The sequence below is a fragment of the Oncorhynchus mykiss genome, chromosome 31 (genome assembly GCF_013265735.2).
Source record: "Oncorhynchus mykiss isolate Arlee chromosome 31, USDA_OmykA_1.1, whole genome shotgun sequence".
Taxonomy (NCBI): Eukaryota; Metazoa; Chordata; class Actinopteri; order Salmoniformes; family Salmonidae; genus Oncorhynchus; species Oncorhynchus mykiss.
This window is the reverse complement of record NC_050571.1, coordinates 13955782-13979427: the sequence shown is the minus strand read 5'-3', so window position 1 is coordinate 13979427 and position 23646 is coordinate 13955782. Positions and strand designations below refer to the sequence as shown.

General features: G+C 43.3%; 1 protein-coding gene across 1 annotated transcript in view; it reads right to left on the bottom strand.

The window, feature by feature from the left end:
- Positions 1–23646, bottom strand: part of n4bp3 (NEDD4 binding protein 3) — a 99312-nt gene that overhangs the window by 23031 nt on the left and 52635 nt on the right. Inside the window, exon 4 of the mRNA XM_036969944.1 lies at positions 14556–14765. Within this exon, the coding sequence (XP_036825839.1) occupies positions 14556–14765 (210 nt within the window). The remainder of the gene's footprint in view (positions 1–14555; positions 14766–23646) is intronic.

Below are 23646 nucleotides of genomic sequence, written 5' to 3'. Positions count from 1 at the left end.
CTCAGACCACGTACTGACGCTACCGCCTGTATCACAACATTAATACCAACTGTTATCATCATCATCATCCTCCTGACTCAGACCACGCACTGACGCTACCGCCTGTATCACAACATGACTGTTATCATCATCATCATCCTCCTGACTAAGACCACGCACTGACGCTACCGCCTGTATCACAACATTAATACCAACTGTTATCATCATCATCATCATCATCCTCCTGACTCAGACCACGCACTGACGCTACCGCCTGTATCACAACATTAATACCAACTGTTATCATCATCATCATCCTCCTGACTCAGACCACGCACTGACGCTACCGCCTGTATCACAACATTAATACCAACTGTTATCATCATCATCATCATCATCCTGACTCAGACCACGCACTGACGCTACCGCCTGTATCACAACATTAATACCAACTGTTATCATCATCATCATCATCATCCTCCTGACTCAGACCACGCACTGACGCTACCGCCTGTATCACAACATTAATACCAACTGTTATCATCATCATCATCCTCCTGACTCAGACCACGTACTGACGCTACCGCCTGTATCACAACATTAATACCAACTGTTATCATCATCATCATCCTCCTGACTCAGACCACGTACTGACGCTACCGCCTGTATCACAACATTAATACCAACTGTTATCATCATCATCATCCTCCTGACTCAGACCACGCACTGACGCTACCGCCTGTATCACAACATTAATACCAACTGTTATCATCATCATCATCATCATCCTGACTCAGACCACGTACTGACGCTACCGCCTGTATCACAACATTAATACCAACTGTTATCATCATCATCATCCTCCTGACTAAGACCACGCACTGACGCTACCGCCTGTATCACAACATTAATACCAACTGTTATCATCATCATCATCATCATCCTGACTCAGACCACGTACTGACGCTACCGCCTGTATCACAACATTAATACCAACTGTTATCATCATCATCATCATCCTCCTGACTCAGACCACGTACTGACGCTACCGCCTGTATCACAACATTAATACCAACTGTTATCATCATCATCATCCTCCTGACTCAGACCACGTACTGACGCTACCGCCTGTATCACAACATTAATACCAACTGTTATCATCATCATCATCCTCCTGACTCAGACCACGTACTGACGCTACCGCCTGTATCACAACATTAATACCAACTGTTATCATCATCATCATCATCATCCTGACTCAGACCACGCACTGACGCTACCGCCTGTATCACAACATTAATACCAACTGTTATCATCATCATCATCATCATCCTGACTCAGACCACGTACTGACGCTACCGCCTGTATCACAACATTAATACCAACTGTTATCATCATCATCATCATCATCCTGACTCAGACCACGTACTGACGCTACCGCCTGTATCACAACATTAATACCAACTGTTATCATCATCATCATCATCATCCTGACTCAGACCACGCACTGACGCTACCGCCTGTATCACAACATGACTGTTATCATCATCATCATCCTCCTGACTCAGACCACGCACTGACGCTACCGCCTGTATCACAACATTAATACCAACTGTTATCATCATCATCATCATCCTGACTCAGACCACGTACTGACGCTACCGCCTGTATCACAACATTAATACCAACTGTTATCATCATCATCATCATCATCCTGACTCAGACCACGTACTGATGCTACCGCCTGTATCACAACATTAATACCAACTGTTATCATCATCATCATCCTCCTGACTCAGACCACGTACTGACGCTACCGCCTGTATCACAACATTAATACCAACTGTTATCATCATCATCATCCTCCTGACTCAGACCACGTACTGACGCTACCGCCTGTATCACAACATGACTGTTATCATCATCATCATCCTCCTGACTCAGACCACGTACTGACGCTACCGCCTGTATCACAACATTAATACCAACTGTTATCATCATCATCATCATCATCCTGACTCAGACCACGTACTGATGCTACCGCCTGTATCACAACATTAATACCAACTGTTATCATCATCATCATCATCATCCTCCTGACTCAGACCACGTACTGACGCTACCGCCTGTATCACAACATTAATACCAACTGTTATCATCATCATCATCATCTTCCTGACTCAGACCACGCACTGACGCTACCGCCTGTATCACAACATGACTGTTATCATCATCATCATCATCCTCCTGACTCAGACCACGCACTGACGCTACCGCCTGTATCACAACATTAATACCAACTGTTATCATCATCATCATCCTCCTGACTCAGACCACGCACTGACGCTACCGCCTGTATCACAACATGACTGATATCATCATCATCATCCTCCTGACTCAGACCACGCACTGACGCTACCGCCTGTATCACAACATTAATACCAACTGTTATCATCATCATCATCCTCCTGACTCAGACCACGCACTGACGCTACCGCCTGTATCACAACATTAATACCAACTGTTATCATCATCATCATCCTCCTGACTCAGACCACGTACTGACGCTACCGCCTGTATCACAACATTAATACCAACTGTTATCATCATCATCATCATCCTGACTCAGACCACGTACTGACGCTACCGCCTGTATCACAACATTAATACCAACTGTTATCATCATCATCATCCTCCTGACTCAGACCACGCACTGACGCTACCGCCTGTATCACAACATTAATACCAACTGTTATCATCATCATCATCATCCTCCTGACTCAGACCACGTACTGACGCTACCGCCTGTATCACAACATTAATACCAACTGTTATCATCATCATCATCCTCCTGACTCAGACCACGCACTGACGCTACCGCCTGTATCACAACATTAATACCAACTGTTATCATCATCATCATCCTCCTGACTCAGACCACGCACTGACGCTACCGCCTGTATCACAACATGACTGTTATCATCATCATCATCCTCCTGACTCAGACCACGCACTGACGCTACCGCCTGTATCACAACATTAATACCAACTGTTATCATCATCATCATCATCATCCTCCTGACTCAGACCACGTACTGACGCTACCGCCTGTATCACAACATTAATACCAACTGTTATCATCATCATCATCATCATCATCCTGACTCAGACCACGTACTGACGCTACCGCCTGTATCACAACATTAATACCAACTGTTATCATCATCATCATCCTCCTGACTCAGACCACGTACTGACGCTACCGCCTGTATCACAACATTAATACCAACTGTTATCATCATCATCATCATCATCCTGACTCAGACCACGTACTGACGCTACCGCCTGTATCACAACATTAATACCAACTGTTATCATCATCATAGTCCTCCTGACTCAGACCACGCACTGACGCTACCGCCTGTATCACAACATTAATACCAACTGTTATCATCATCATCATCATCATCCTGACTCAGACCACGTACTGACGCTACCGCCTGTATCACAACATTAATACCAACTGTTATCATCATCATCATCCTCCTGACTCAGACCACGCACTGACGCTACCGCCTGTATCACAACATTAATACCAACTGTTATCATCATCATCATCCTCCTGACTCAGACCACGTACTGACGCTACCGCCTGTATCACAACATTAATACCAACTGTTATCATCATCATCATCATCCTCCTGACTCAGACCACGTACTGACGCTACCGCCTGTATCACAACATTAATACCAACTGTTATCATCATCATCATCCTCCTGACTCAGACCACGTACTGACGCTACCGCCTGTATCACAACATTAATACCAACTGTTATCATCATCATCATCATCTTCCTGACTCAGACCACGTACTGACGCTACCGCCTGTATCACAACATTAATACCAACTGTTATCATCATCATCATCATCATCCTCCTGACTCAGACCACGTACTGACGCTACCGCCTGTATCACAACATTAATACCAACTGTTATCATCATCATCATCCTCCTGACTCAGACCACGTACTGACGCTACCGCCTGTATCACAACATGACTGTTATCATCATCATCATCCTCCTGACTCAGACCACGCACTGACGCTACCGCCTGTATCACAACATTAATACCAACTGTTATCATCATCATAGTCCTCCTGACTCAGACCACGCACTGACGCTACCGCCTGTATCACAACATTAATACCAACTGTTATCATCATCATCATCATCTTCCTGACTCAGACCACGTACTGACGCTACCGCCTGTATCACAACATGACTGTTATCATCATCATCATCATCCTCCTGACTCAGACCACGCACTGACGCTACCGCCTGTATCACAACATTAATACCAACTGTTATCATCATCATCATCATCATCCTGACTCAGACCACGTACTGACGCTACCGCCTGTATCACAACATGACTGTTATCATCATCATCATCATCCTCCTGACTCAGACCACGCACTGACGCTACCGCCTGTATCACAACATGACTGTTATCATCATCATCATCCTCCTGACTCAGACCACGTACTGACGCTACCGCCTGTATCACAACATTAATACCAACTGTTATCATCATCATCATCATCCTCCTGACTCAGACCACGCACTGACGCTACCGCCTGTATCACAACATTAATACCAACTGTTATCATCATCATCATCCTCCTGACTCAGACCACGCACTGACGCTACCGCCTGTATCACAACATGACTGTTATCATCATCATCATCCTCCTGACTCAGACCACGTACTGACGCTACCGCCTGTATCACAACATGACTGTTATCATCATCATCATCCTCCTGACTCAGACCACGTACTGACGCTACCGCCTGTATCACAACATTAATACCAACTGTTATCATCATCATCATCCTCCTGACTCAGACCACGTACTGACGCTACCGCCTGTATCACAACATTAATACCAACTGTTATCATCATCATCATCATCATCATCCTCCTGACTCAGACCACGCACTGACGCTACCGCCTGTATCACAACATTAATACCAACTGTTATCATCATCATCATCCTCCTGACTCAGACCACGCACTGACGCTACCGCCTGTATCACAACATTAATACCAACTGTTATCATCATCATCATCATCATCATCATCATCATCATCATCCTGACTCAGACCACGCACTGACGCTACCGCCTGTATCACAACATTAATACCAACTGTTATCATCATCATCATCCTCCTGACTCAGACCACGCACTGACGCTACCGCCTGTATCACAACATTAATACCAACTGTTATCATCATCATCATCATCATCCTGACTCAGACCACGTACTGACGCTACCGCCTGTATCACAACATTAATACCAACTGTTATCATCATCATCATCATCATCCTCCTGACTCAGACCACGTACTGACGCTACCGCCTGTATCACAACATTAATACCAACTGTTATCATCATCATCATCGTCCTGACTTAGACCACGCACTGACGCTACCGCCTGTATCACAACATTAATACCAACTGTTATCATCATCATCATCATCATCCTCCTGACTCAGACCACGCACTGACGCTACCGCCTGTATCACAACATTAATACCAACTGTTATCATCATCATCATCCTCCTGACTCAGACCACGTACTGACGCTACCGCCTGTATCACAACATTAATACCAACTGTTATCATCATCATCATCCTCCTGACTCAGACCACGCACTGACGCTACCGCCTGTATCACAACATTAATACCAACTGTTATCATCATCATCATCATCCTCCTGACTCAGACCACGCACTGACGCTACCGCCTGTATCACAACATTAATACCAACTGTTATCATCATCATCATCATCATCCTCCTGACTCAGACCACGCACTGACGCTACCGCCTGTATCACAACATTAATACCAACTGTTATCATCATCATCATCCTCCTGACTCAGACCACGCACTGACGCTACCGCCTGTATCACAACATTAATACCAACTGTTATCATCATCATCATCCTCCTGACTCAGACCACGTACTGACGCTACCGCCTGTATCACAACATTAATACCAACTGTTATCATCATCATCATCCTCCTGACTCAGACCACGTACTGACGCTACCGCCTGTATCACAACATTAATACCAACTGTTATCATCATCATCATCCTCCTGACTCAGACCACGCACTGACGCTACCGCCTGTATCACAACATTAATACCAACTGTTATCATCATCATCATCCTCCTGACTCAGACCACGTACTGACGCTACCGCCTGTATCACAACATTAATACCAACTGTTATCATCATCATCATCCTCCTGACTCAGACCACGCACTGACGCTACCGCCTGTATCACAACATGACTGTTATCATCATCATCATCATCCTCCTGACTCAGACCACGTACTGACGCCACAGCCTGTATCACAACATTAATACCAACTGTTATCATCATCATAGTCCTCCTGACTCAGACCACGTACTGATGCTACCGCCTGTATCACAACATTAATACCAACTGTTATCATCATCATCATCATCCTCCTGACTCAGACCACGTACTGACGCTACCGCCTGTATCACAACATTAATACCAACTGTTATCATCATCATCATCCTCCTGACTCAGACCACGTACTGACGCTACCGCCTGTATCACAACATTAATACCAACTGTTATCATCATCATCATCATCTTCCTGACTCAGACCACGCACTGACGCTACCGCCTGTATCACAACATGACTGTTATCATCATCATCATCCTCCTGACTCAGACCACGTACTGACGCTACCGCCTGTATCACAACATTAATACCAACTGTTATCATCATCATCATCATCATCCTGACTCAGACCACGTACTGACGCTACCGCCTGTATCACAACATTAATACCAACTGTTATCATCATCATCATCATCATCCTCCTGACTCAGACCACGCACTGACGCTACCGCCTGTATCACAACATTAATACCAACTGTTATCATCATCATCATCATCCTGACTCAGACCACGTACTGACGCTACCGCCTGTATCACAACATTAATACCAACTGTTATCATCATCATCATCATCATCCTCCTGACTCAGACCACGCACTGACGCTACCGCCTGTATCACAACATTAATACCAACTGTTATCATCATCATCATCCTCCTGACTCAGACCACGTACTGACGCTACCGCCTGTATCACAACATTAATACCAACTGTTATCATCATCATCATCCTCCTGACTCAGACCACGCACTGACGCTACCGCCTGTATCACAACATGACTGTTATCATCATCATCATCCTCCTGACTCAGACCACGCACTGACGCTACCGCCTGTATCACAACATTAATACCAACTGTTATCATCATCATCATCATCATCATCCTCCTGACTCAGACCACGTACTGACGCTACCGCCTGTATCACAACATTAATACCAACTGTTATCATCATCATCATCCTCCTGACTCAGACCACGCACTGACGCTACCGCCTGTATCACAACATTAATACCAACTGTTATCATCATCATCATCATCCTCCTGACTCAGACCACGTACTGACGCTACCGCCTGTATCACAACATTAATACCAACTGTTATCATCATCATCATCATCATCATCATCATCATCATCATCATCCTCCTGACTCAGACCACGCACTGACGCTACCGCCTGTATCACAACATTAATACCAACTGTTATCATCATCATCATCCTCCTGACTCAGACCACGTACTGACGCTACCGCCTGTATCACAACATTAATACCAACTGTTATCATCATCATCATCATCCTCCTGACTCAGACCACGCACTGACGCTACCGCCTGTATCACAACATTAATACCAACTGTTATCATCATCATCATCCTCCTGACTCAGACCACGCACTGACGCTACCGCCTGTATCACAACATTAATACCAACTGTTATCATCATCATCATCCTCCTGACTCAGACCACGTACTGACGCTACCGCCTGTATCACAACATTAATACCAACTGTTATCATCATCATCATCATCTTCCTGACTCAGACCACGTACTGACGCTACCGCCTGTATCACAACATTAATACCAACTGTTATCATCATCATCATCATCCTCCTGACTCAGACCACGTACTGACGCTACCGCCTGTATCACAACATGACTGTTATCATCATCATCATCATCCTCCTGACTCAGACCACGTACTGACGCTACCGCCTGTATCACAACATGACTGTTATCATCATCATCATCCTCCTGACTCAGACCACGTACTGACGCTACCGCCTGTATCACAACATTAATACCAACTGTTATCATCATCATCATCCTCCTGACTCAGACCACGTACTGACGCTACCGCCTGTATCACAACATTAATACCAACTGTTATCATCATCATCATCCTCCTGACTCAGACCACGCACTGACGCTACCGCCTGTATCACAACATTAATACCAACTGTTATCATCATCATCATCCTCCTGACTCAGACCACGTACTGACGCTACCGCCTGTATCACAACATGACTGTTATCATCATCATCATCCTCCTGACTCAGACCACGTACTGACGCTACCGCCTGTATCACAACATTAATACCAACTGTTATCATCATCATCATCCTCCTGACTCAGACCACGTACTGACGCTACCGCCTGTATCACAACATTAATACCAACTGTTATCATCATCATCATCATCATCCTCCTGACTCAGACCACGTACTGACGCTACCGCCTGTATCACAACATTAATACCAACTGTTATCATCATCATCATCCTCCTGACTCAGACCACGTACTGACGCTACCGCCTGTATCACAACATTAATACCAACTGTTATCATCATCATCATCATCATCCTCCTGACTCAGACCACGTACTGACGCTACCGCCTGTATCACAACATTAATACCAACTGTTATCATCATCATCATCCTCCTGACTCAGACCACGTACTGACGCTACCGCCTGTATCACAACATTAATACCAACTGTTATCATCATCATCATCATCCTCCTGACTCAGACCACGTACTGACGCTACCGCCTGTATCACAACATTAATACCAACTGTTATCATCATCATCATCCTCCTGACTCAGACCACGCACTGACGCTACCGCCTGTATCACAACATGACTGTTATCATCATCATCATCATCCTCCTGACTCAGACCACGTACTGACGCTACCGCCTGTATCACAACATTAATACCAACTGTTATCATCATCATCATCCTCCTGACTCAGACCACGTACTGACGCTACCGCCTGTATCACAACATTAATACCAACTGTTATCATCATCATCATCATCCTCCTGACTCAGACCACGCACTGACGCTACCGCCTGTATCACAACATTAATACCAACTGTTATCATCATCATCATCCTCCTGACTCAGACCACGTACTGACGCTACCGCCTGTATCACAACATTAATACCAACTGTTATCATCATCATCATCATCCTCCTGACTCAGACCACGTACTGACGCTACCGCCTGTATCACAACATTAATACCAACTGTTATCATCATCATCATCATCATCCTCCTGACTCAGACCACGTACTGACGCTACCGCCTGTATCACAACATTAATACCAACTGTTATCATCATCATCATCATCATCCTCCTGACTCAGACCACGTACTGACGCTACCGCCTGTATCACAACATTAATACCAACTGTTATCATCATCATCATCCTCCTGACTCAGACCACGTACTGACGCTACCGCCTGTATCACAACATTAATACCAACTGTTATCATCATCATCATCATCCTGACTCAGACCACGCACTGACGCTACCGCCTGTATCACAACATTAATACCAACTGTTATCATCATCATCATCCTCCTGACTCAGACCACGTACTGACGCTACCGCCTGTATCACAACATTAATACCAACTGTTATCATCATCATCATCATCTTCCTGACTCAGACCACGCACTGACGCTACCGCCTGTATCACAACATGACTGTTATCATCATCATCATCCTCCTGACTCAGACCACGTACTGACGCTACCGCCTGTATCACAACATTAATACCAACTGTTATCATCATCATAGTCCTCCTGACTCAGACCACGTACTGACGCTACCGCCTGTATCACAACATTAATACCAACTGTTATCATCATCATCATCATCCTCCTGACTCAGACCACGTACTGACGCTACCGCCTGTATCACAACATTAATACCAACTGTTATCATCATCATCATCCTCCTGACTCAGACCACGCACTGACGCTACCGCCTGTATCACAACATTAATACCAACTGTTATCATCATCATCATCATCATCCTGACTCAGACCACGTACTGACGCTACCGCCTGTATCACAACATTAATACCAACTGTTATCATCATCATCATCATCCTCCTGACTCAGACCACGCACTGACGCTACCGCCTGTATCACAACATTAATACCAACTGTTATCATCATCATCATCATCATCCTGACTCAGACCACGCACTGACGCTACCGCCTGTATCACAACATTAATACCAACTGTTATCATCATCATCATCCTCCTGACTCAGACCACGTACTGACGCTACCGCCTGTATCACAACATTAATACCAACTGTTATCATCATCATCATCCTCCTGACTCAGACCACGCACTGACGCTACCGCCTGTATCACAACATTAATACCAACTGTTATCATCATCATCATCCTCCTGACTCAGACCACGTACTGACGCTACCGCCTGTATCACAACATGACTGTTATCATCATCATCATCATCCTCCTGACTCAGACCACGCACTGACGCTACCGCCTGTATCACAACATTAATACCAACTGTTATCATCATCATCATCATCATCATCCTGACTCAGACCACGTACTGACGCTACCGCCTGTATCACAACATTAATACCAACTGTTATCATCATCATCATCATCATCATCCTGACTCAGACCACGTACTGACGCTACCGCCTGTATCACAACATTAATACCAACTGTTATCATCATCATCATCATCCTCCTGACTCAGACCACGCACTGACGCTACCGCCTGTATCACAACATTAATACCAACTGTTATCATCATCATCATCATCCTGACTCAGACCACGTACTGACGCTACCGCCTGTATCACAACATTAATACCAACTGTTATCATCATCATCATCATCATCCTGACTCAGACCACGTACTGACGCTACCGCCTGTATCACAACATTAATACCAACTGTTATCATCATCATCATCATCATCCTGACTCAGACCACGTACTGACGCTACCGCCTGTATCACAACATTAATACCAACTGTTATCATCATCATCATCATCATCATCCTGACTCAGACCACGTACTGACGCTACCGCCTGTATCACAACATTAATACCAACTGTTATCATCATCATCATCATCCTCCTGACTCAGACCACGCACTGACGCTACCGCCTGTATCACAACATTAATACCAACTGTTATCATCATCATCATCATCCTCCTGACTCAGACCACGCACTGACGCTACCGCCTGTATCACAACATTAATACCAACTGTTATCATCATCATCATCCTCCTGACTCAGACCACGTACTGACGCTACCGCCTGTATCACAACATTAATACCAACTGTTATCATCATCATCATCCTCCTGACTCAGACCACGCACTGACGCTACCGCCTGTATCACAACATGACTGTTATCATCATCATCATCATCATCATAACTATCAGAATCACCATACAAATGTACCATTAATATGAACTAGTTATCTAATCATCATCATAATCATCATAATTATTGTACATTTGACTGTATTGATAATTATTATGAACTAGTTTCCTAATGTAGTTTCCTACATCCTAATGTATTGATAATTAATATGAACTAGTTTCCTAATGTAGTTTCCTACATCCTAATGTATTGATAATTAATATCAACTAGTTTCCTAATGTAGTTTCCTACATCCTAATGTATTGATAATTAATATCAACTAGTTTCCTAATGTAGTTTCCTACATCCTAATGTATTGATAATTAATATGAACTAGTTTCCTAATGTAGTTTCCTACATCCTAATGTATTGATAATTATTATGAACTAGTTTCCTAATGTAGTTTCCTACATCCTAATGTATTGATAATTATTATGAACTAGTTTCCTAATGTAGTTTCCTACATCCTAATGTATTGATAATTAATATCAACTAGTTTCCTAATGTAGTTTCCTACATCCTAATGTATTGATAATTAATATGAACTAGTTTCCTAATGTAGTTTCCTACATCCTAATGTATTGATAATTAATATCAACTAGTTTCCTAATGTAGTTTCCTACATCCTAATGTATTGATAATTAATATGAACTAGTTTCCTAATGTAGTTTCCTACATCCTAATGTATTGATAATTATTATGAACTAGTTTCCTAATGTAGTTTCCTACATCGTAATGTATTGATAATTAATATCAACTAGTTTCCTAATGTAGTTTCCTACATCCTAATGTATTGATAATTAATATCAACTAGTTTCCTAATGTAGTTTCCTACATCCTAACGTATTGATAATTAATATGAACTAGTTTCCTAATGTAGTTTCCTACATCCTAATGTATTGATAATTAATATCAACTAGTTTCCTAATGTAGTTTCCTACATCCTAATGTATTGATAATTAATATGAACTAGTTTCCTAATGTAGTTTCCTACATCCTAATGTATTGATAATTAATATGAACTAGTTTCCTAATGTAGTTTCCTACATCCTAATGTATTGATAATTAATATCAACTAGTTTCCTAATGTAGTTTCCTACATCCTAATGTATTGATAATTAATATCAACTAGTTTCCTAATGTAGTTTCCTACATCCTAATGTATTGATAATTAATATGAACTAGTTTCCTAATGTAGTTTCCTACATCCTAATGTATTGATAATTAATATGAACTAGTTTCCTAATGTAGTTTCCTACATCCTAATGTATTGATAATTAATATCAACTAGTTTCCTAATGTAGTTTCCTACATCCTAATGTATTGATAATTAATATCAACTAGTTTCCTAATGTAGTTTCCTACATCCTAATGTATTGATAATTAATATCAACTAGTTTCCTAATGTAGTTTCCTACATCCTAATGTATTGATAATTAATATCAACTAGTTTCCTAATGTAGTTTCCTACATCCTAATGTATTGATAATTAATATCAACTAGTTTCCTAATGTAGTTTCCTACATCCTAATGTATTGATAATTAATATCAACTAGTTTCCTAATGTAGTTTTCTACATCCTAATGTATTGATAATTAATATCAACTAGTTTCCTAATGTAGTTTCCTACATCCTAATGTATTGATAATTAATATCAACTAGTTTCCTAATGTAGTTTCCTACATCCTAATGTATTGATAATTAATATGAACTAGTTTCCTAATGTAGTTTCCTACATCCTAATGTATTGATAATTAATATCAACTAGTTTCCTAATGTAGTTTCCTACATCCTAATGTATTGATAATTAATATCAACTAGTTTCCTAATGTAGTTTCCTACATCCTAATGTATTGATAATTAATATCAACTAGTTTCCTAATGTAGTTTCCTACATCCTAATGTATTGATAATTAATATCAACTAGTTTCCTAATGTAGTTTCCTACATCCTAATGTATTGATAATTAATATGAACTAGTTTCCTAATGTAGTTTCCTACATCCTAATGTATTGATAATTATTATGAACTAGTTTCCTAATGTAGTTTCCTACATCCTAATGTATTGATAATTATTATGAACTAGTTTCCTAATGTAGTTTCCTACATCCTAATGTATTGATAATTATTATGAACTAGTTTCCTAATGTAGTTTCCTACATCCTAATGTATTGATAATTAATATCAACTAGTTTCCTAATGTAGTTTCCTACATCCTAATGTATTGATAATTAATATCAACTAGTTTCCTAATGTAGTTTCCTACATCCTAATGTATTGATAATTAATATCAACTAGTTTCCTAATGTAGTTTCCTACATCCTAATGTATTGATAATTAATATCAACTAGTTTCCTAATGTAGTTTCCTACATCCTAATGTATTGATAATTAATATCAACTAGTTTCCTAATGTAGTTTCCTACATCCTAATGTATTGATAATTATTATGAACTAGTTTCCTAATGTAGTTTCCTACATCCTAATGTATTGATAATTATTATGAACTAGTTTCCTAATGTAGTTTCCTACATCCTAATGTATTGATAATTAATATGAACTAGTTTCCTAATGTAGTTTCCTACATCCTAATGTATTGATAATTAATATCAACTAGTTTCCTAATGTAGTTTCCTACACCCTAATGTATTGATAATTAATATCAACTAGTTTCCTAATGTAGTTTCCTACACCCTAATGTATTGATAATTAATATCAACTAGTTTCCTAATGTAGTTTCCTACATCCTAATGTATTGATAAAGTCCCTTCCAGATGTTTAAAAAGGACACCACACAGACACTGTACATGCTTCAGGAGCAGACAGAAATCCCCAGACTAAAACGGGCACCTTGGTTCCACTGGAGGTGGGTCCTCCGTGGCGGGAGGGTGAGGAGGAGGAAGAGGAGGTGGAGACAGCTCTAGGTGTGTGTGCGTAGGCCCGGTGGAGCCCGTTGGACAGGCCCTGGTCTGAGTCCTCCATTTTGGCAGGGTAGAGGTTCTGCATGGAACTGAAGTTCTTAGGTGTGACAGGCTTGAAGGCAGACGGCCTGAGACGAGACTGGAGGGAGAAGAGGGAGAGAGAGAGAGAAAGAGAGGGAGAGAGGGAGGGGGAGAGATAGAGAGAGAGAAGGAGGGAGGGAGAGAGGGAGGGAGAGAGAGAGGGAGAGAGAGGGAGGGAATGAGGGAGAGAGAGAGAGAAGAGGGAGGAAGGGACGGAGGGAGGGAGGGAGGGAGGGAGGGAGGGAGGGAGGGAGGGAGGGAGGGAAGGAAGGAAGGAGAAGAGGGAGAGAGAGAGAGAGAGAGAGAGAGGGAGGGAGGGAGGGAGGGAGGGAGGGAGGGAGGGAGGGAGGGAGAGAGAGAGAGGGAGGGAATGAGGGAGAGAGAGAGAGAGGGAGCGAGGGAAGGAGGGAAGGAGAAGAGGGAGAGAGAGAGGGAGAGAGGGAGGGAGGGAGGGAGGGAGGGAGGGAGGGAAGGAAGGAAGGAGAAGAGGGAGAGAGAGAGAGAGAGAGAGAGAGAGAGAGAGGGAGGGAGGGAGGGAGGGAGGGAGGGAGGGAGAGAGAGGGAGGGAATGAGGGAGAGAGAGAGAGAGGGAGCGAGGGAAGGAGGGAAGGAGAAGAGGGAGAGAGAGAGGGAGAGAGGGAGGGAGGGAGGGAGAGGGAGGGAGGGAGAGAGGGAGGGAGCGAGGGAGAGAAGAGGGAGGGAGGGAGGGAGGGAGCGAGGGAGGGAGAAGAGAGAGAGGGAGGGAATGAGGGAGGGAGAGAGAGAGAGAGAGAGAGAGAGAGTGAGAGAGGGAGGGAGAGAGGGGGGGAGAGAAAAAGAGAGAGAGAGCGAGAGAGAGGGAGCGAGGGAGGGAGAGAGCGAGAGAGGGAATGAGGGAGGGAGGGAGGGAGGGGGGGAGAGAGAGAGAGAGAGAGGGAGAGAGAGAGAGAATGAGGGAGAGAGAGAGAGAGAATGAGGGAGAGAGAGAGAGAGAATGAGGGAGAGAGAGAGAGAGAGAGAGAGAGAGAGAGAGAGAGAGAGAGAAGAAGATTTAGTATCTGAAACTGTCAGGGTGGAGTGAGAGAGACAGGTAGAGAGGTATAGAGAGACAGGTAGAGAGGTATAGAGAGACAGGCAGAGAGGTATAGAGAGACAGACAGGTAGAGAGGTATAGAGAGACAGACAGGTAGAGAGGTATAGAGAGACAGGTAGAGAGGTATAGAGAGACAGGTAAAGAGGTATAGAGAGACAGACAGGGAGGGTTATAGAGAGACAGACAGGTAGAGAGGTATAGAGAGACAGACGGGTAGAGAGATATATAGAGACAGGGAGAGAGGTATAGAGAGACAGACAGGTAGAGAGGTATAGAGAGACAGGTAGAGAGGTCCAGGGAGACAGACAGGGAGAGAGGTATAGAGAGACAGACAGGTAGAGAGGTATAGCGAGACAGATAGAGGTATAGAGAGACAGATAGAGAGGTATAGAGAGACAGACAGGGAGAGAGGGTTATAGAGAGACAGACAGGTAGAGAGGTATAGAGAGACAGGGAGAGAGACAGGTAGAGAGGTATAGAGAGACAGGTAGAGAGGTATAGAGAGACAGGGAGAGAGACAGGTATAGAGAGACAGACAGGGAGGGTTATAGAGAGACAGACAGGGAGGGTTATAGAGAGACAGACAGGGAGGGTTATAGAGAGACAGACAGGGAGGGTTATAGAGAGACAGACAGGAAGGGTTATAGAGAGACAGACAGGGAGGGTTATAGAGAGACAGACAGGTAGGGAGGTATAGAGAGACAGACAGGTAGGGAGGTATAGAGAGACAGACAGGGAGGATTATAGAGAGACAGACAGGGAGGGTTATAGAGAGACAGACAGGGAGGGTTATAGAGAGACAGACAGGTAGAGAGGTATAGAGAGACAGACAGGTAGAGAGGTATAGAGAGACAGACAGGTAGGGAGGTATAGAGAGACAGACAGGTAGGGAGGTATAGAGAGACAGACAGGGAGGATTATAGAGAGACAGACAGGGAGGGTTATAGAGAGACAGACAGGGAGGGTTATAGAGACAGACAGGTAGAGAGGTATAGAGAGACAGACAGGTAGAGAGGTATAGCGAGACAGGTAGAGGTATAGAGAGACAGACAGGTAGAGAGGTATAGAGAGACAGACAGGGAGGGTTATAGAGAGACAGACAGGTAGAGAGGTATAGAGAGACAGACAGGTAGAGAGGTATAGAGAGACAGACAGGTAGAGAGGTATAGAGAGACAGACAGGTAGAGAGGTATAGAGAGACAGACAGGGAGGGTTATAGAGAGAGGTAGAAGTGAGGGAGAAATGAGAGAGAAAGAAAGGCAGAGACTTGGGAGAAAGAGAGATAAATAATTAGAAAAAGGTGCAGAGATAGGTGAGAGAGAGAGAGAGAGAGAGAGAGAGCGAGAGAAGGAGCAGTAAAGGTAGAGATGGCTAGAGGTAAAGAGACAGAGAGAGCCCACCACTCCATCCTGGACTTGAACAGCCTCTATGACCAGGTCCACCTATACAAGGCAGCAGTGCCCAACACTCCACCCTGGACTTAACGACCAGGTCCACCTATACAAGGCAGCAGTGCCCACCTTTGCCCGGACCCTAAAGGACATCGCTCTCAAACGCAGCCCCAACACTTCACACAGGAGCAACAGATCAATAGACACCCTGTCCAGACCAGCGAGACACTCTCTCAGACCTGCGGGACCCCCCCCCTGGACCTACACATAGAGGATCCACGCCAAGAGGACCCACATCCAGACCACAACACTACCAGCCACCCCCCCCCCCCCCCCAAGTCAACAAAGCCCACATCCCATTTAAGCACCTCAGATCAGACCCATATCCCTCCTGCCCACACAATGCCCCCCCACCCCTGCAAAGAGGGCCTCAACATGGAAGTCACACATACAGTGCCATGCGAAAGTATTCGGCCCCCTTGAACTTTGCGACCTTTTGCCACATTTCAGGCTTCAAACATAAAGATATAAAACTGTATTTTTTTGTGAAGAATCAACAACAAGTGGGACACAATCATGAAGTGGAACGACATTTATTGGATATTTCAAACTTTTTTAACAAATCAAAAACTGAAAAATTGGGCGTGCAAAATTATTCAGCCCCCTTAAGTTAATACTTTGTAGCGCCACCTTTTGCTGCGATTACAGCTGTAAGTCGCTTGGGGTATGTCTCTATCAGTTTTGCACATCGAGAGACTGAACATTTTTCCCATTCCTCCTTGCAAAACAGCTCGAGCTCAGTGAGGTTGGATGGAGAGCATTTGTGAACAGCAGTTTTCAGTTCTTTCCACAGATTCTCGATTGGATTCAGGTCTGGACTTTGACTTGGCCATTCTAACACCTGGATATGTTTATTTTTGAACCATTCCATTGTAGATGTTGCTTTATGTTTGGATCATTGTCTTGTTGGAAGACAAATCTCCGTCCCAGTCTCAGGTCTTTTGCAGACTCCATCAGGTTTTCTTCCAGAATGGTCCTGTATTTGGCTCCATCCATCTTCCCATCAATTTTAACCATCTTCCCTGTCCCTGCTGAAGAAAAGCAGGCCCAAACCATGATGCTGCCACCACCATGTTTGACAGTGGGGATGGTGTGTTCAGCTGTGTTGCTTTTACGCCAAACATAACGTTTTGCATTGTTGCCAAAAAGTTCAATTTTGGTTTCATCTGACCAGAGCACCTTCTTCCACATGTTTGGTGTGTCTCCCAGGTGGCTTGTGGCAAACTTTAAACTACACTTTTTATGGATATCTTTAAGAAATGGCTTTCTTCTTGCCACTCTTCCATAAAGGCCAGATTTGTGCAATATACGACTGATTGTTGTCCTATGGACAGAGTCTCCCACCTCAGCTGTCGATCTCTGAAGTTCATCCAGAGTGATCATGGGCCTCTTGGCTGCATCTCTGATCAGTCTTCTCCTTGTATGAGCTGAAAGTTTAGAGGGACGGCCAGGTCTTGGTAGATTTGCAGTGGTCTGATGCTCCTTCCATTTCAATATTATCGCTTGCACAGTGCTCCTTGGGATGTTTAAAGCTTGGGAAATCTTTTTGCATCCAAATCTGGCTTTAAACTTCTTCATAACAGTATCTCGGACCTGCCTGGTGTGTTCCTTGTTCTTCATGATGCTCTCTGCGCTTTTAACGGACCTCTGAGACTATCACAGTGCAGGTGCATTTATACGGAGACTTGATTACACACAGGTGGATTGTATTTATCATCATTAGTCATTTAGGTCAACATTGGATCATTCAGAGATCCTCACTGAACTTCTGGAGAGAGTTTGCTGCACTGAAAGTAAAGGGGCTGAATAATTTTGCACGCCCAATTTTTCAGTTTTTGATTTGTTAAAAAAGTTTGAAATATCCAATACATGTCGTTCCATTTCATGATTGTGTCCCACTTGTTGTTGATTCTTCACAAAAAAAATACAGTTTTATATCTTTATGTTTGAAGCCTGAAATGTGGCAAAAGGTCGCAAAGTTCAAGGGGGCCGAATACTTTCGCAAGGCACTGTACACCCAGGCTGTGAGCGGGCAAACAGGCCCAACCCCCACTCTTACACTAGCCCAAGTCAATGGAATGTACCAGATGCTGAGCAGGCTCTGCTCACACTTACTGGTCTAAGGCCAAACCACACAACTCATTTATGAATCACAAAGCCTTCACTATCTTATACTGGAATATCCAAGGCCTGAGGTCATCTGCCTTTGGCCTAAAGAGCAGGAACCTGGACTTTATCAAATAAATCAGAAATACAGACATTGTCATCCTACAAGAAACATGGTATAGAGGAGACTGACCCACTGGTTGCCCTCTAGGTTACAGAGTTGGTAGTCCAATCCACCAAACTACCAGGTGTGAAACAGAGAAGAGGGGTGTGCTAATATGGTATAGAGCAGCCCTAACTCACTCTATTATAGTAATCAAAACAGGAACATTTTACATCTGGCTAGAAATTCAAAAGGAAATGATCTCAACAGAGAAAAATGTCCTCCTGTGTGCTACCTATATCCTATATCCCCCCACTAGAATCCCCATACTTTAATGAAGACAGCTTCTCAATACTAGAGGGGGAGATCAATCATTTCTATGCCCAGAGACATGTACTAGTCTGTGGTGACCTAATTGTCAGAACTGGACAAGAGCCTGACACCCTCAGCACACAGGCGGACAAACACCTGCCTGCAAGTGACAGAATTCCCTTGCCCATATGCCCCACAAGGCACAACTATGACAACATAACCAACTAAAATGGGTCACAACTCCTGCAGCTCTGTCGCTTGCTGTCTACGTACATAGTCAATGGTAGGCTTCGAGGGGACTCCTATGGTAGGTACACCTATAGCTCATCTCTTGGCAGCAGTACTGTACAGTCGTGGCCAAAAGTTTTATTAATTTCCACAAAGTTTGCTACTTCAGTGACTTTATATATTTTTGTCAGATGTTACTATGGAATACTGAAGCATAATTACAAGCATTTCATATGTGTCAAAGGCTGTTATTGACAGGTAGAGAGGTATAGAGAGGTATAGACATATTTAGATGTATGTTTGTGGTATTGTTTTGTTTTTTTGATGTTGATGCAAAGAGTCAATATTTGCAGTGTTGACCCTTCTTTTTCAAGACCTCTGCAATCTGCCCTGGCATGCTGTCAATTAACTTCTGGGCCACATCCTGACTGATTGTCACGTTCTGACCTTTATTTCCTTTGTTTTGTATTTATTTAGTATGGTCAGGGCGTGAGTTGGGTGGGCAGTCTATGTTTGTTTTTCTAGGTTTTGGGTATTTCTATGTTTCGGCCTAGTATGGTTCTCAATCAGAGGCAGGTGTCAGTAGTTGTCTCTGATTGAGAATCATACTTAGGTAGCCTGGGTTTCACTGTGTGTTTGTGGGTGATTGTTCCTGTCGCTGTGTTTGCACCAGATAGGACTGTTTTGGGTTTTCACGTTTCTTGTTAGTTTGTTCATGTGAAGTGCTTTATTAAACATGAATCAAAATAACCACGCTGCGCTTTGGTCCGCCTCTCCTTCAAGTCAAGAAAACCGTTACACTGATGGCAGCCCATTCTTGAATAATCAATGCTTGGAGTTTGTCAGAATTTGTGGGTTTTTGTTTGTCCACCCGCCTCTTGAGGATTGACCACAAGTTCTCAATGGGATTAAGGTCTGGGGAGTTTCCTGGCCATGGAACCAAAATATCAATGTTTTGTTCCCCGAGCCACTTAGTTATCACTTTTGTCTTATGGCAAGGTGCTCCATCATGCTGGAAAAGGCATTGTTCGTCACCAAACTGTTCCTGGATGGTTGGGAGAAGTTGCTCTCGGAGGATGTGTTGGTACCATTCTTTATTAATGGCTGTGTTCTTAGGCAAAATTGTGAGAGAGCCCACTCCCTTGGCTGAGAAGCAACCCCACACATGAATGGTCTCAGGATGCTTTACTGTTGGCATGACACAGGACTGATGGTAGCGCTCACCTTGTCTTCTCCGGACAAGCTTTTTTCCAGATGCCCCAAACAATCGGAAAGGGGATTCATCAGAGAAAATGACTTTACCCCAGTCCTCAGCAGTCCAATCCCTGTACCTTCTGCAGAATATAAGTCTGTTCCTGATGTTTTTCCTGGAGAGAAGTGGCTTCTTTGCTGCCCTTCTTGACACCAGGCCATCCTCCAAAAGTCTTTGCCTCACTGTGCATGCAGATGCACTCACACCTGCCTGCTGCCATTCCTGAGCAAGCTCTGTACTGGTGGTGCCCCGATCCCGCAGCTGAATCAACTTTAGCTGGACTTTCTTGGGCGCCCTGAAGCCTTCTTCACAACAATTGATTCACTCTCCTTGAAGTTCTTGATGATCCGATAAATGGTTGATTTAGGTGCAATCTTACTGGCAGCAATATCCTTGCCTGTGAAGCCCTTTTTGTGCAAAGCAATGATGATGGCACATGTGTCCTTGCGGGTAACCATGGTTGACAGAGGAAGAACAAGGATTCTAAGCACCACACTCCTTTTGAAGCTTCCAGTCTGTTATTCGAACTCAATCAGCATGACAGAGTGATCTTCAGCCTTGTCCTCGTCAACACTCACACCTGTGTTAATGAGATAATCACTTACATGATGTTAGCTGGACCTTTTGTGGCAGGTCTGAAATGCAGTGGAAATGTTTTTTGGGGGATTCAGTTCATTTGCATGGCAAAGAGGGACTTTGCAATTAATTGAAATTACCCATTGAAGAATCCATAGAATCTAACCACTTCTGGGAAAATTGGAAAACTAAACAAACAGCAACATAAAGAGGTATCTATCTAAAATGGAGATGTATTGATAAACCACTTCTCCAATCCTTTTGGCTCTATAACAAACAACAAAAACATTAACATGATCAAATACAAATCTTAGAATAAACTATTAAAGACTACCAGAACCCACTGGATTCTCCAATGACCTTGAATGAACTACAGGACAAAATACAAACCCTCCAACCCAAAAAGGCCTGTGGTGTTGATGGTATCCTAAATGAAATGATCAAATATACAAACCAAAAATTCCAACTGGCTATACTAAAACTCTTGAACATCATCCTTAGCTCTGGCATCTTCCCCAATATTTGGAACCAAGGACTGATCACCCCAATCCACAAAAGTGTAGACAAATTTGACCCCATTAACTACTGTGGGATATGAGTAAAATCCTCTGCATGATCATTAACAGCCCACAAAATGAGGTGGAAACTGAGCTGCACTTCCTAACCTCCTGCCAAATGTATGACCATATTAGAGGCACATATTTCACTCAGATTACACAGACCCACAAAGAATTCAAAAACAAACCCGATTTTGATAAATTCTATTGGGTGAAATACCACAGTGTGCCAACAGCAGCAAGATTTGTGACCTGTTGCCACAAGAAAAGGGCAACCAGTGAAGAACAAACACCATTGTAAATACAATCCACATTTATGTTTATTTATTTTCCCTTTTGTACTTTAACCATTTGCACATCATTACAACACTGTATATAGACATAATATGACATTTGTAATGTCTTTATTGTTTTGAAACTTCTGTATGTGTAATGTTTACTGTTCATTTTTATTGTTTATTTCACTTTCGTATATTATCTACTGCACTTGCTTTGGCAATGTTAACATGTTTCCCATGCCAATAAAGCCCCTTGAACTGAACGGTACTGAATTAAGAGCAGCGCTATCTCACTCACAGCCAGGCTGGTGGTGTGTTCAGGCCTCGGCCTAGAAATCACTATTACCCACAAGGTTTCGATTAAATCAATCGTTTTCTCAGCTCTCTGCTCTCTCCATGTTGTTTCTCAGGCTTGATGTTAAACATCCAGCCTGGATGAGATGAATTCATCCTACTGCACTACTTAGTCTTTACAAGGAGTGCAGAAGGGACTGTGTGTGTGTGATTTACGTCAGACACAGACTGAAGGGAGAGGCTTGGTATCTTATTCATACATGATCTTATACATGACTAATGCAGGACATTTTAAAACACTTCCTCCAGCCTAGCCAGGTAATACCTGGTAGCATTTCATTATGTCTCCTATACACACACACACACACACACACACACACACACACACACACACACACACACACACACACACACACACACACACACACACACACACACACACACACACACACACACACAACGCAAGCATCGCACACAGCGTCACCACTGGGACGTCATTCATCTAGTGCTACCAGTGACTCAGTGATAGAGGCCAATTCTTCAAACTTTCGCTAACTGTAAGGAGTAAGAAGCCAAGGTGATCTGTCTGAGACATGATGGCTTCAGACTATTAAAGGACGTTCTCTGTGTCAGAGACATGTTGGCTTTAGAGTATTAAAGGTCGTTCTTGGTCTGGACCTCCTTTGAAGGAGTTATTTTAAGAAGAGTCC